Raw genomic sequence first — 15,751 nt, forward strand, 5'->3', positions numbered from 1 at the left:
TGTGTTTAAACATTAATAAGTACTTTTATCTGAAGAATATTAAATGCACAGTAAAAATGTAATCTAAAATATATTTGTATGCAAACTATTTTATAAAAAAGTTGTCGTATTTCTTTTTGCTGTGTCACTGTAAAAATTAGCTGCTCTGAAGTAACAGATTCCTAAAGCATTCATTTATAATTTTATGAATAACAAGTAAAAATGTTCTTTAAAAAAAATCATGCAGCTTATATAAAGGGGAAAATATGTACAGAGGAAACAAACATTTGTCATTTCTGTAATAGAAGAAAAAAATCCTACATTTCACGTGTGTGCCATTACATGTCAGATCTGAAGATTCAGAATTTCTCAAGTAATCTATAAAACATTGTCATTCAGATTCTTGATAAGCTAAAAACAGCAGCTCAAACCCAGTGCTTGGAGTCTGACAATACAAATATATATATATATTATTTTATTTTTACTAAATAGTATTTTTTTATTTTTATTTTTTATATACATTTGTGTAACTGTCATGCTCAACACCTAACCAACTGCAAGCAAGTGGAGGGTTGCAGATACTTGGTGTTGTTTCCAAAAGAAGTGGCTCAAGAGCAACCCAGGGCTTTTGTTTTTGATGGGCAAGTGTTGCTGTGATAATCCATGAGCTCTTACAGCTGGAACGTCACCTGCGTCTGTGTACCTGTGCAATAACTCCTGAACAGTACTGATAGGATCATTTACATTGCTCAGACTGTTCAGTTTTAAAAGAGAGAGAGGCCGCTGCTGTATTTGTATATGTACATATCACGTAGTATTAGGTGCAGTCCTTAACTCTCTAAAGCCCAGACTTCTAGCCTTACTAGTTAAAGGCTATTAGCATGCATCAGGACAGCTACAGTTACCTGAAGATGTGACTTTCTTTGTATTATACAATTTCATACTAGTTCTATCATTACAAAAATCTGTGAGCTGATTTTTCTAGAAATCTGCCCATTCCTGCAGACAGTGAACCATCATAATTTGTTAAAAGCAATCATTTTTTCAAGTCCAGTCAGAGCCATCCTTGCCTTCCTTAAAAGCAAATATTATCTCAATTTTTGCTACCAATACATTGGATAAGGCTTTGGAAGCAATCAAGAGAAGTGAAATAAAAGCATTTCTGTTTTAGTTTAAATAATTCCATTGTCTCAACAGATGTAACGTGGCATGCAAGAGTTCCTCAGATGAGGGGTGCAGTAAGACAAGGAGTCAGCCTCAATGGACATAGCCCGTTATCGAGATCTAAACAGGAGAGTAGCTAAAGCAAATCTCCAAGTGCAGCAAGAATTCTAAGAAGACTAAATATCCCCAGAGTAACTAGAAGCAAGACCATGAGGAGTAATGTAGGTGAGTATTCAAAAGTAAATCGATGCATTTCTCAAGCTGGAAAACTTCTATTTTATTTTGAGAGTTTTATTCTGTGGTAGTAAAAATTCCTATAAAATGTATTTCAAGTAATATAATACAAAAGATTTTAGCCAGTGTTAAAAAAAATAATCAGAACAACGGATGTCTTCGACTTTTAATGGTGGTGAAGTACAAAAGTAAACAATTAAGCAGTTCATATATTTATGTGAGATAAACAGTGTACTGGTATATGGACCTTTTTGATAACAGAACAAAGAGGAAAGCATTCTTGACCTAGATTCAGCAGATTTTCTTGAAACAGCATGCAGTGTACAATATTTTAATGGTATAGAAGTGTCGTTTTGTGGCAGTGTGATTCCTATGGAGTATTAGTCATGATTGGTACTAATATATTTTGATATAATTAAACAGTACAAGTCAATTTATCTGTATCAGAAAATATATGGCACCATTCCTGTCCTGCATTATACTGTGGTGGGAGAGCGTAGCTGCCTTGCCCTAAGACGAAGCCAGAACTTCAGAGTAAAATGTTCTTATACATTTTCATAATCAAAATATAAGGTTATACCATGTCAACAACCAGCAGATGGAGAAAAAAATGTCCTAGGAGCTCAGAGAACACAGTAGGAAACTGAGCTATAAATACCAGGCTAATTCCATAGCTTTAAGATTTCTCCAAAGCTTTTTTAAATCCCCCCAGAAAAGACTGAAGAGATCCCTAATCTGAAGTGCCCCACTTGAAGAAATATGTATGTTTTTCTTTTTAAGTAAGACTGTGTTAATCTACAGCAGATTGTTTGGTCATCTTAATGAGTCAGTGTCATATATCCATTGCTTCAGAGTAAGATTCTTAAATACATTGGTACATTTTCATTCTTATCAGTGATTTCTTCTTCAGAGAAAATATAGAATTCTGTCTGATCACCTCTGAACTGATCCATGCAGTATTCCCACAGAATACTTGATGACCAGAACTCATTTTGAATCTGTTTTTCAGAGAGCTAACCCTTTCAATAGAGAGATGTAACACAAGAGCAGTCTTCTTTTATGAGATTTTGTGAAAATTTGGAAGACCTTTTCCTTTTTCCCTTGTATTTGTAAATTGTACCTATGGTTTTTTTTCCACATATTTATTCAGAATTTTCCCTGTTACGTCTGAGTTTGTTACATGTCCCCTCTTATAACAGGAAAATGGCTGACGTGCTTGAAAAAGGTAAAGATCACAAATACTCATTTCTCAAGTGCTGAGAATTTTCACAAACATCAGTGTCTTTTGTGAGACTCTGTAAGTATTCATTGTCAGTGAGAACTTAGAATATATTTTGCTGTACTGGACGTAGCCTTTTATGGAAAGCTGTTATTAGGAAGAAGACAACGAAGCTGAGCAACAAACTAGGGCCAGATTTAAAAAAGCAGAGCTGTTAAAGAGCAGCAGGAAGAATGAGGTTTGTGTGTTGTGGGGGAAAAAAAGAGAACACCGTAGGATGGACATAAAACTTTAAAAGGATAAGAATTTTATCAAAAGCAGTTGTTCTACGGATTTGAGAGAGAAAAGAGAAAGGAAAAAAGACAAGTCTAAAATGCACTAAGGATTAAGAGAAAACAGTCCAACTTAGAGAACTTTCTCTCTTACAGATAATCGTCTTCAAGTTAAATAGTTTAAGGGATATGATATGATATCATAGGATAAGATGTTTACAGGATTTCCTTACAGCAGTTTTAAGAAAAATAAATAACTTTTTTTCTTCTTTCTTTTTTCACTTTGAAAAGTTTAAAATGAACTGAGAAATTCAGGTTCAGCAACACTGGGAAGTTTGCCTTTCAGTGCCTTAAATTCAGACTTCCATTGAGTCAGTATGCCAGAGTGTAACCTAAGAACTAACTACATTTTTTTTAATGCAGAGAGCTACCTGTAGGTTGGAAATCACATTTTTTAGGTTTTTCTTCCAAGAGTTCAGAGTTAACGACACTGATGGCTTTATTTCTTCGTGATGTTTTTTGACAGAATATATATTTGTGTTACTGACTGAATTTCTTTTAATGAAGTTTTAAATTAGAGCTGTCTGAATGATTCTTTGCCTGCCTGCGTGCTTTCCAGTTGCTCACTTATTGGAGGATGGTGCCAGAATATTTTACATTTATCTGTTAGGTACCTTCCTTCTGCATTCCCTGGGCCTTGTAACACTGTTCAAGATTAAAGGTCTGTTTAAGGTTTGAATCCTCTTTTTGGGATGAAATAGTGCGTTTTCTAGATTCTTCTCTCTTATGCAGATTAGTTCTCAAACTCTTGGGTGTAATGCTTCCTTACAGGGACACATGGTTTTAAATTTTGGCTGCCTGTGGTTCTTTCCCCCCGTTTTTGTTTGCTCAGCTTTGATGAGCTGCTGCAATACTCTTGTCGGGCTTGAATGTGATTCACCCTTTTGTTCAGTTCCTTCTGAGGAGACCCAAGCCTTTTCATGTCTGGCTTAGGGTTTGTGCAGTTTATTGCACGTGCAGTAAAATCATGTTTTGTAGTGCACCAAGTGAGCAAAGCCATGGATTGCTGGCAGAGCTCTGTGTTAATGCTATCATGACGAGATTCAATACTGGGCTTTCAGAGTAGTTGGGACCTGGTGTGAGTAATCATGCTCCCCAGGAAGTCTTTGAGGTCCTTTTTAGGTCCTAAAACATTCCCTATGTTTTTGTGGAAAGGGGAAGAAGGCGCTTAAAGATACAAAAATCCTTTTACATGAGGTTGGCTTGATAGCCTAAGTATCCTTTTTATAGGCACACTATATTGGCTTTTGTTGGTAGAAGTCCATGTAGCACCGTTTTAGCCTTGTCAAGGTTCCATGGAGAGAGCAGTTGAAAGGAAAGAAGCAGTGGCAAAACAATTGGCTTCTGGAAGTCTCAAAGTCTGTTGTGCAGAGCGGTGCTTTAGACACTTAGTGACAATGCCTGGACTTTTGTCTTAGATTGCAGGTTGCCGACATCAAAACTCCACATTCTCCATCTCTGAGTCCAAAGTGGTTCATACTTCTTTTCCTAAAATTTTATTTCTGCAAACATATGCAGAGAATTTAAAATCTTGAATCCTGAATTTAAAATTTTAAATACTAATTTAAATTTTTTTTAATTTAGGATAGTGTGAATGGCAAAAATACCTCCAAGGAGAGTTTCACAACCTGCAGTGGAGAACTGAATGCTTTTTATCATCATGGAAGTAAACATTTCATTTTCTAAGAGCCAGGCTGTAATCTTCACAGCTAATGGGAGAGTGTAATTTATGCTTACTAAGGTGTCAATGTGAATATATCTGAAAATTGCTAGGTAAAATTTCAGCCAGAATATATACAGGCATTAACATTTATGTACTTTGCTCATCTTATTGGGCTAAATATACCTTGCCATTCTTAACTACAAATCTCCAGGTGCAGGGATGGTGAGTTGATGAGTCAGAGCCTGACGAGGACAGGGAGGGATTGATGTTGTTCTCACCTCTCCCTGGGGCAGGAAGAGGGGAAAAAGGTTTTTGACTGAAAAAGCACAAAATCTTACCCAAAACTAACAGCGTGTGTACGGTTGAGGACTGCATTGCATTGTTTACAGAATAAACTTTAATAGAATCTATTTAAAAGAAGTTGTACATTTACAGTTTTTTAAATACTGGATTGTCTTTTCTATGCTCAAGATGTTTTTTGGAAATGAACTGTGTGCAAAACATGAAGTGGAAGCAGGAATTTGTTTCAGAAGAAAAACAGTATTCAAAGAGATCTCTAGATGTTCATAAGTATGAAGGAATAATGGAGAATCACTTGACACTGAAACTGTAGCATCCTAGGAGGACCATGTTGCTTGCTATTGCTTATCTTCTCTTTCAACTGGATCTTTGTTTTTCAGCTTGGAATGATCGTGATGATAATATCCACCTTAAATCTAATGCTTAACGAGGAAAAAGGTCAGGCTCTTTTTTTTTTTTATTTGGTGTCCTACAGTTTATTAATATATTAAAAAAATACTTAAAATTTGTGTTACTTACTTCATAGTTTTTAGATAACAAGCCAAGTAGAAAGTTTTAATATGAGGGTAAAGGAGAGTATTTTTTAGTTGAGTGGTATATTCATGACTCAGTTTACTCAGCTCACTGTATGCAAGTGAAAGGAGCTGAATAAGGAAAGGTCACATATACAAATCTTCATAAAGATTTCACTTCAAAATGATTAAACTTACAATTAATGGACCTCCTGTATATCAATATATTTGTCAAAATTTTTGTGGAGTAAAAGCACTGAAAAGGAGTAAAGTCACCCACTTGTTTTTTATTGAATATTCTTAAACTTCGGTGGAAGTCTTAATGCTGTTTATGTCATAAATAAAACAGTGGGGGCAAATTGTCAGAATACTCACCCTTTCAGTTAGTATGCCATTGAAGGACACTGAGTAAAAATACATTAATGGTAGAAAGAGGTTCACGTATCATATGGCATGGGTCTGCAGCACACCTTTCAGCGAGGCAGCCTAAGCTTTCAAGCACTGCTGCATTTAAGCCGGATAATTCTGGAGAGTTTGCATTCTGGTGCAGGAATAGCTAATTTTAAGAGTTTTTTTCACGTGGGAAATCACTGAGTAGAAATGCATAATTCAGTAAACAGTTCAGAAAATGATATTTGGATAAAAAAGTTCCATGTGTCTAAAAATAGTGTAGTCATATGACTCTGGCACAAAAGGCATAATTTACAGGTTTAATTTGCAATCTGACATTCTCTTGCGCAGAAATTCACTCTGAATTATTCAGATGATTTAAATATTGCTGTGTCCTGAACTTCAGGTGTCTAACACAAAGGAAGTTTATCTAGTTTATTTGGCCTCTGCATTTACGATATGGGAGTGAGGTTTTCATTTTTGCCATTTATTTCTTTATTTTTCCATGTCACTTTGCACTGTTAATGGAAATTGGAACTAATCTGAGTAATTGTTATGTCAGGAGATCAAAGCCTTTCACCATATTTCCAGCAAACGTATTTTTCTGGGTTTTTTTTGACTGTATTTATAAAATCAAATGGAATTTTCACGCTCAGGTTTTCAAATGGTTAAATATTCTCTCTTTATAAAGTTAACTTTTTTCCACAAATAACTGTTTCTCTAGAAACCAGCAAATCAATAACATACAGCAAAGCTGTTTACAAGGACCGAACATTTACAATAGTTATTACCTATTTATTTTCTTAATTTATTGATGAGATTATTTATGAGCCTAAGAGTGCTCTGTATCAGATGGTCCTGAAGTTCGTACAATCTCCATTATGAAAACTGTGACAAGAATTATCACAGAACCACAGAATCATAGGGGTTGGAAGGGACCTCCAGAGATCAAGGAGTCCAACCCCCTGCCCAAGCAGCTCCCAGCCCAGGGTGCACAGCTCGGTGTCCAGGTGGGTCCTGAACGTCTGCAGAGAAGGAGATCCACCCCCTCCGTGTGCAGCTCCAGTGCTCCGTCACTGCACTGGGAACAAGTTCCCACATACATCGGTGCAGAACTTCCCATGCTTCATTTTGTGGCCATTTCCCCTCATCCTCTGGCCACACACTGCTGAGTCCGGCCTCGTCCCTTTGCCTCCCGCTCCTCAGATATTGGTAGACGTGGATCAGATCTCCTCTGAGATTTCTTTTCTCAAGGCTGAACAGCCCCAGCTCTCTCAGCCTCTCCTCATAAGGGAGCTGTTCCACACCCTGTATCATCTTTGTGGCCCTCTGCTGGACTCTTTCCAGCAGATCCCTGTCTGTTTTGTACCAGGGAGCCCAGAACCGGACACAGTAATGTTTAATAACTCCAGGTTGTGTTTAATCCCGAAACACAGGTATAAAAAGAACAAATTTGCTCTTTGTTCATGTTCCCCAATCTCCTTTTAAAGTAATTTTAACTCTGCCCAGTAACTTCACAATGCCTGTAGCTCTGTCCTTTGCTAGTGATCAGTGTGTGCCATTAGTGCTTTGAGTTTATTAGTTATAAATTCTGCATCATATTTTTCTGACAATTGTAAACATCTGCAGGGATCATTGTGAACCTGTTATCGTTAGCGAGAGAGATCATGCAGTGGCAAAGCAGATCATTCCATTTTAATATCCTATTTTGTCGTGGCAGTTGGTCTTGGGAGGTCTGAATTCTCTCTTGTAGGCACATTTTGAGATCATGGTTTTTTCTTTATTTCGGGTCTGTGATGTTAAATTTCCATGTTAGATTCTTCCAGAGCTTGATGGTTTCATAGGTAGCCAACAGGATGTCAGCCACTGTGGAAAAATGCTTGGGGTATAACCATGAACTGTACCTGAAGCCACAGAAAATCGATACCTGATCTTAAAGCTAATGACTCATTTTTGTTCCAAAATACTAAAAACTGATAAAGAATTTCACTGACACAACCAATGACAAAACTGTGACTTTTCTGCAGCAAAGTAGATTTTGGAGGCAGATATTCTTATCTAACAGGGCTAACATCCAAAACCAAAATGACCTTCACAGCTGCAAAACTGATGCATGGAGCATGTGTGGGATGGTGCAATTTCTCTTTACATTGAGGAATGCTGAGTCCTTTAAAATCCTCATTAGGAACATCGCTTCCCTATTATGTTATACTTTATTTACTGCTTTGTTTCAGAAAACAAAAAGCAACCAGTTACCCTAAGAAAGATTTTGTTGATTGTGGTGGCGTGGATATTCCTCTGTCCATGATAACTTGGCTCTTCTGTAGCCCACGTCCATACCCAATATTCGTTCACATTTTAAAATAGAGACATCTTAATGTTTACATTATTTTGTCTCATGAGAAGTCCTATCACATGCACACAGGTTTGACCTGTTTTGCTTGCAAAGAAAGAAATTAATGTGGTGGAAGGCCTGAAAGCATGATGACTGCTGTATCTTTGTTCCATCTCTACCAAGTGGTCACTCTAATTATTCAGTTCTTACTGAGCAGACAGAGCTGAGGCTTAAAAAGAAAAATAATTATTCCCAGCACCTTTTTTGGTTGTCATATTGCTCTTCTTTTTTTATTTTTACCAAAGCTCTTTCAGAGATGCTTTCTGTATGTGCAGGTGCACTAAAGGTAGTCATCTGTTCTTGAAAAGGATGTGCTTTCTGCCTGCTTTCACTGGAAGTGGAAACCTCAGTGGCTGAGATTACACAGTTAAACCTCAGCAATGGAGGATGTGTCACAGCTCAGTCAGCTGCATTTTACCTGTCCTATATGCACAGCCAGGAAGAATATCTGATGCAAGGGTTGCAGCATGCTGGTCCAAAAGGAAGAGGTTTGCATAATATGCTCTTAGTGGTGGCTAGAATCCGTGAATGTAAGTCAGGCTCTTTTCCTCATCTTGCAGTGATACAGCTAAAGATTGTATTATTACTGTAGATTCCTAGATAGCAAGGCCTGAAAGGACTGCTTTGATCATCCAGCCTGGCAGTAAAAGCAGCCACATGCAATAGGGTTGTGTCCTTCTGCATGCAGATCAGCAAGTTTGCCCTAGCTGGGGCATGGCCAGCTCATTAACTGAGGATGCGGAGACGAGTGCAGTGGCCTGGGCTCTGGAAGCTATTTGCTAATTAATAGTGAATTCACCCAAATAGCTGTCCTCTTCTAGGCTGGTTAAATTGTTGGGGTCTTCCAATCCTAAAAAAAATTGCAGCATCAAAGCCAAAATAAATTAGGATTATATAAGCCTTGTACATAATAAAACTATCCTTTATAGAGCTCAGAATACCAGTGCACCAAAGGTAGTTGTATGGTAGAAAGTGATTCAGTACTAGGATGATTTAAAGTACGTAATTTTAATAAGGTCATCTGTTCAGAATGGTTTTCTGGTTGTTGCAATGGAGCTCTATATTTACAAGTAAGGTGAAGATGTCTTTCTCAGTCTCAAGCCAGAGGCCTTGAATATATCATATATACAGCCGTACTGTAGTGCTAGATGCCAACACAAAAAGATGAGTTTGAAGGAAAAAAGATTTCCCTTATACATTCAGTAGGTTGTAGCAGATTTGTGAGTCACTCACGCAAAAAGTTGAGCTTCATGAAGTATTCGTTTCTAATTAGTAAGAGAAAGCTTCTCTTCAAAATGTAAAAACATTCCCAAAAAGCCATGAAACATTTCTAATTAGATGACACGGGAGAATCCTAGCTAACTCCTTTGATAGACAAATTAACAATTAGCAAATGATTACTAAATAAAGCTTTATTTTAACTCTTCATAGTTTGAAAGCAGTGCTTTGGAAGAAGCTAAACATTCCTGTTCATTCTTGTAAATACAAGGCTCTGATTTGAGAGCATTTCCATTTCCAAATGTCTTGTAGGTATTTCTGTGATAGTAGGAAACCCTGAAAAGTGATGTTGGTGTTTGTATTAATAGTAATTTTGTTTTGTGGGTACACTGAAGGTTTTCAAAACTCTATGCCCAAAATGTGTCATCATCCCATAAGCAAGTATCCAGCAGCAGTCATGTCTCAGGGAGCTGTGAGTGGCCTTTCCCTGTAATACCTGCAATTGTTAAGCATATTTAAAGGGTCATTTAAGAAAAAACTTACAGAGCATCTTTGCAGTATTAGACTGTCAAAATTTGATTTACTGGTTTTATAGCTACTTATTAATAAAGGAAAGGCAGTATTGGTATTCATATCATATGTGATGGATCTGAATCCAGACTATTAGTATCTAAAGTAATTTTCTTTAACCTTGCACCAAGTTTTCTGTATTGCCTGAAAAACTGTGGAACGCTTTCAGCTGAGTGTGCAGTGAGGCTTTCAAAATGCAACAGTCGAAAAAGTAAGACATGCATTAAAAATGGAAAACATACTTTCAGTATGTGGAAGTTGAGAGGAAATTTTTCAGTGGGGGGGGATCGGGTTGAGGAAACAATTTGGTGTCATTTTACATCGTTCTCCGGTGAAATATTTTTAAGCGTATTCTAATGGAAGTGGACTGCAGAGCAAATCTGGAAGGCATGTCTTGGCGCACAGAAAAAAGGATTAATTGGTTTAGATGTGGAAAGTTGTGTTCCTCGTGGTAAGATAACATGAGTTGTCTGGAGTTATTATGAGATTATGGAGAAGAGGTATTTATTACACGGGTTGATGAAAATCAGCCCTTTGGGTAGTCTCCAGTGTCCAAAACATTTTGAATCTGCTCCAAAATCCAAATACTTTCTAAACCAATCTGAAGTGTTAGAATACTTAGATACTGAAAAGGAAAATGGTACGTCAAAGGAGACTGTTCTTCAGCAGTTGAGTTGGAAGACTCTGGTCTGGTCAGAAGCATATAGGGTTGGGTCATCAAAGAGATGCCCTGTTTGTCAGAGCTTTGCTGGCCATGCTGATCCCTACTGGGATTATCATGTCTGTTGTCAGTGACAGAACTTTGCAAATCCCATAGAGCGGTTCCACTTCCCTTTGGTTGTCCTCTAATGCTGCAGCTTCTTGTCTAGGCTGTTTTAGCATATAAAATGTTTCATAAATCCAGTCCGTGTCAGTGTTAGGGGGGAGAAGAGCCAGACTCAGACTGTATTAAGCAAGTCTTAACCTCTTTTTCACTGTTATCTTCCTTAGCTCTGTTTTCTTTGTTTGACTGATAACCAGGTATGGGGAAAATGCAGAGGGTGCCTTTTGTTAAATCAGATGTGGAGAGGATTAACTCATCTGGGAGAAGTCTGCAGTGGGCTTAACTTTTCAATGGCGTTACGCTGTTAAATAAAGCAACTCAGCACATGAGGGTTCGTGAAGAATTTCTCTACCAGAACACTGATGACAATCTCTTATTTTTGCAATTTATTCGTAATAGAAATACGCAATGCTTACATTATATATGAGACTGCTCCAGAAGTAATGCCTCCCGTTTTATTATGTTGGCCCACATCAGAATAAGATGATGGAGGCATGGCAGTAAAGGTTGAACCTTCCCTCCATTGTTGTGTTACATTTTGTCATGTGACAAATGGCAGCAGACAGCAGAGAAGTGTGACAAAATGACATCTGACATAAAAGTACATATGAAGCAAAGATGTGTCACTGAATTCTTCTGTGTGGAAAAAATTGATCCTGTTGGCATTCATTGATATTTGCTGGATGTTTATGGAGACCAAATAATGCAAGTTGGCACAGTGAGGCAGTGCATTTCAACAGTGCCAACAACATGAAAGACAAACCTTGTTCCAGACATCCACGCATAGTTGTCACTCCATGAAATGAATAATGGAAATGTAGAATCACCAAGGTTGGAAAAGACCTCCAAGATCATCCAGTCCAACCGTCCACCTATCTCCAATATTTCCCACTAACCATGTCCCTCAGTACAACATATATATGTTTCTTGAACAGCTCTAGGAATGGTTGATCATCTCATCCATACGAATCAGTGGATTACAACCAGGGAACTGTGTGTGGTGGTGAATATTGGCTTCAGTGTATTGGAAATGATGGTGGCAGTGTTGGAATATTGCAGAGTTTTTGCCAGGTGAGTCCTGCAGATGCTCACACAGGCACAGAATGAACACCGTGTGCAAGTTTGTCAAGAACTAGTAAACAAGGCTGGAGGTGACAGTTTGATGGATTGCATCATTTCTGGTGACAAGATGTGATGTCACCACTAGGAGCTGGAGTCCAAAGTGGCAATCCATGGAGTGGCAATGTGAATTTCCCATCAGAGAAAAGGTTCAGGATGCAGCCTTCAGTGGGTAAATCAACCTGCACTGCCTTTTGGGATAGGAAATGGGTGATACTTGTGGATTTCCTGGAACCTGGACAAGCCATCAGCTCTCTACTACATGGTGACACTGACTAAGCTGAAGGCTCGAACTTCCAGAAACCAGGCCAGAGTAGAAGAGAGCCTTTCTCTTGTGACACAGTAACACCAGGCCCCATGCCAGTTTGAGGACCATGGAAAACATTGCCAATCTTGGCTGAACTGTCCCACCCACTGCATAGTCCAAATTTGACAACTTTTGACTTCTATCTGTTTGGGATAATGAAAGATGGACAGCAAGAGCAACATTTTCCTATCAGTCATGCCATTGTAGCAGCTGTGAAACACTGGATCACCTCTACTGCTGTGGATTTTTACAAGTGCAACATGCACACTGCTGTTCATCACTGGCAAAAATGCAGAGCTAATGGTGGTGGCTATGTTAAAAACTAGTGTTTTGTAGCTGAGAATTTGCTCTAGCAAGTAGTGTTACTGTGCTCTTTCTATCTGTTGTCATTTCCACAGCAATAAATAGGAGGCATTACTTCCAAAAGCGACCAACATATTTGATATTTTATTGCCTGCAGTTCGTGGCAATCCATTCAGAACTGTGGAGTGATCTCACTTCTAGAAGTATTTTCATATAAATCATAAAACCAACCCAGTTCCACCCTGATTAGTTCTGTACTTGCTCAGAGCTTCAGGGAGCCCTAGACTTCTTTTCTACAGTTCATTGCACGCAGAACCATCGGAGGGTCCTCGCAGAGCCCCACTTGCATAAGCACACAGCAAATGGCAAGAAAGAAGGTCAAACCCTGGTAATGGGAGTAGCATTGTTCTGTTTTCTGCTGTGTGTTGTTTGAAGTATTTTTGTACCTGGGGAAAAATGGCTAACGTGCCTGTGTTCAAGAACGCCGCACCAGTTCTTGCACTAGCTTGCAGTTTTTTAGCCTTTCGTATTTCGCAGGAAGAAGGCATGCAAGTACTAAATGTGGATGGAAGGTAGTAGAATACAATGTCTACTTCAATCATAGGAGTAAAAATGTTTGGGTATTCTCCACATTAGAGGCAGCTACATGAATTCTTTCGCTGCTTTTGGTACTGTTTCAGGCTATGTGCAGTACAGAAAAGCGGTTTATCTGATAAGTATTGCGCTGGTGGTAGAATGGGATGTTAGCTAACGCGGGGCACTGCAGAACAAGAAGAAATATAAGGTTACTTCAAAGTGTCTCTTGCTGTTTGAGCAAAAAAGAAAGTGATGGCTTTTTGCTCGTAATGGATCCAGTGTAATTGCCCTAAATAGCAACATGAGCCACAGTGAGACTGCGCAAAGAGATTAGCAACCCTCTCTGCAATATGTGCTTCCAGTATTTCATATATGTATTTTCTGAGTCAGATTTTACTGTGTTCTAGGAAATTAATTCTCAGTAAAAAACAGGGCAGTTATTTACCTATTTTAGCCTTATGTGAGACCTGTAATAGATCTGCCACTACACCATTCGACAACAGTGGTGAAAGTTAAAGCTAAATTCTGCCTTGCTTTGGATGAAATACCTGTCCTGTCCAGCCTGGTCTAGGGAGCTGCTTTGGCAGGGAGGTTGGACTAGATGATCTCTAGAGGTCTCCTCCACCCCCTGCAATTCTGTGATTCTGTGAAATGTCATCTTTTACCTTCTTAATCTTTAGATTTCAGCCCTTAGCCAAGGGATATGTGCAGCTGGCTCCTTCCCAGTCCATATTGGTTTTGAAAACGTTCTTTTTTATTTAGCGTTTTGAAATTTACATTTATAAGTAGCACATCTGAAGAGAACGTACTGTGTAAGTGTACTTCGATTTGAGGACTGTGTGTCTCCATAGCCTTCCTCTGGCGGTCTGCAGGGAAGGCTGCTGTTGCTGGTAGATGTATGTAGATGTATCATGCTGTTTGTACTGCTGCTGCAGAAATGTAGAATCCTCGGATTTAATGTTCCACTTCTGTCTCAGAAAACCTCTTCTTACTGAAATCTTTCAGATACACAGTTACATTTACTATGTTTTTAAACGTTAGCATAACACTAGTATGAGGAATAGGGCAGAACTGATATGCATTTCCAAACAAAACCCATTAGTGTCATTACTACAATAGGCATCAGTGCCATTTTCTTTTACATTCTACTGATTTATGTACCATTTACATTAAATATTCCATGTTTGCCTCACCTTAATAAAACTTCCAAAAGTGAAGTCACATCTTGTCTACTTGGAAAACTTCTTTGAAGGATAGCACACCTTGTTTAATCCTGAAATACATTAATGAAAATCTACTCATACAGTATAACATGGGGGGAAGTTACTATTACTCAGATTTTTTCATAGGACTAATGAGATCAGTAGAGAACAGCATGAAGATTCCAGAATTAGATTTGGGTTAGGAAAATCACAATTGCTGATGTTTTCCTGCTTGTTATATGTGCTCATTGTTTTTTTTTATGAAATTATTTTACTCTAATCTAGATGTAGCATTTTTCCATTTTTATTGACATTATCAACCTGATTCCTTCGCATTAAATTTGTTCCATTTTATCAACAGTTTTTAAAGGGCATTAATAGAGCTTGTCATCTGTTGATAATTTTGAATAGGAACATATGTGAAACTCCTTGGTTAAATGCTATATCCCTTAATTTGCCCAAATTGTAACTGTTTAATAGAAGTTTCATTGTCTTGGCTTTTAAGATGTAGTTCAGTTGCATCCGTGCATCAGTAGAATATGCTATCCAGATTGTATTTCTGTCATAAACCACATTTTGATGGTTTCACTGACATTTGAAATTTTGGTTCTGAGCTCTTTAAATGGATGCAGCTGCATACTTATTTGTGAGTTACTGAACTGGACTGACAGACTTCAGAGAAGGGCTGATGGATTTTCTGCGTCTTTATTTTTCAGGCTGTTTCGTTGGTGCCAGGAAGTCATGAAAGAAACTCAAGAAGAGAACTTGGATAATGAACGGAAGATAAAAAGAAAACAAAAAGAATGTGGCATATAAAGGGTATAATACCTGGAGGTATTAGATCTGACTCATATTTATAAAAATGAGACGAGCTTTCACAAAATACAAGTTATCTTAGTCATCAAGCTTGGAACCATGCTGTTGAACTAGAAATTCTCCTTTTCCCCATTCTCCTTTCTGACAGGTAACAAAGGATTGGTGAATTATGATTTTCCCAAGTTGGAAGCACTAATTTTTATCTATATAGTTCGTCCTTATGAATATATAAGGAGTTAAACATTGCATATTTAATGCGGATTATAATGGGAAACTGACTCATTAACAAAAATGGCCACTTTTGAGGACTTGGTTTCAAACTGAGCTGGAGCCTCCCAATGCACTTTGTACAATTTGGGGAAAGATGTACTGAATGGCCTTCTTTGGGGGGCCATGATGACATGTAGTAAAAGGATATCATCTTACTGTTGATATCTTTGAAGACTCATAAACAGAAAGAGAAAAATGAATGGTGGAAAGGAGTGTGACGGAGGGGACACGGATGGAGGGCCACCAGCAGTACAAGTTCCCGTTGGTTGGCAGCGACGGGTGGACCAAAGTGGAGTGCTCTATATCAGGTATGGTTATCTAAAGTGGTTACTGTTTTTGTTTGCGTTGTAGTTTTGCCA

At 38.2% G+C, this 15,751-nt stretch overlaps 1 protein-coding gene across 7 annotated transcripts in view; it reads left to right on the forward strand.

Moving 5' to 3' along the window:
* The window catches only part of MBD5 (methyl-CpG binding domain protein 5), a 322,289-nt gene that overhangs the window by 69,249 nt on the left and 237,289 nt on the right, over positions 1-15,751 (forward strand). For 5 of the 7 annotated variants that reach the window (XR_010623110.1, XM_065751353.1, XM_065751357.1 and 2 more), the window contains exons 4-7: positions 1,177-1,368; positions 5,272-5,329; positions 15,023-15,140; positions 15,566-15,700. Coding sequence is in view for 6 of the 7 variants with exons in the window: in XM_065751353.1 (XP_065607425.1) it covers positions 15,588-15,700 (113 nt within the window). In the remaining variant the exon portion in view is untranslated. The remainder of the gene's footprint in view (positions 1-1,176; positions 1,369-5,271; positions 5,330-15,022; positions 15,141-15,565; positions 15,701-15,751) is intronic. The other 2 variants (XM_065751355.1, XM_065751356.1) reach the window with 2 other exon arrangements.

This window comes from Cyrtonyx montezumae, unplaced genomic scaffold (assembly GCF_038088225.1).
Source record: "Cyrtonyx montezumae isolate F1298 unplaced genomic scaffold, pur_monq_1.0 scaffold_7, whole genome shotgun sequence".
Lineage (NCBI taxonomy): Eukaryota > Metazoa > Chordata > Aves > Galliformes > Odontophoridae > Cyrtonyx > Cyrtonyx montezumae.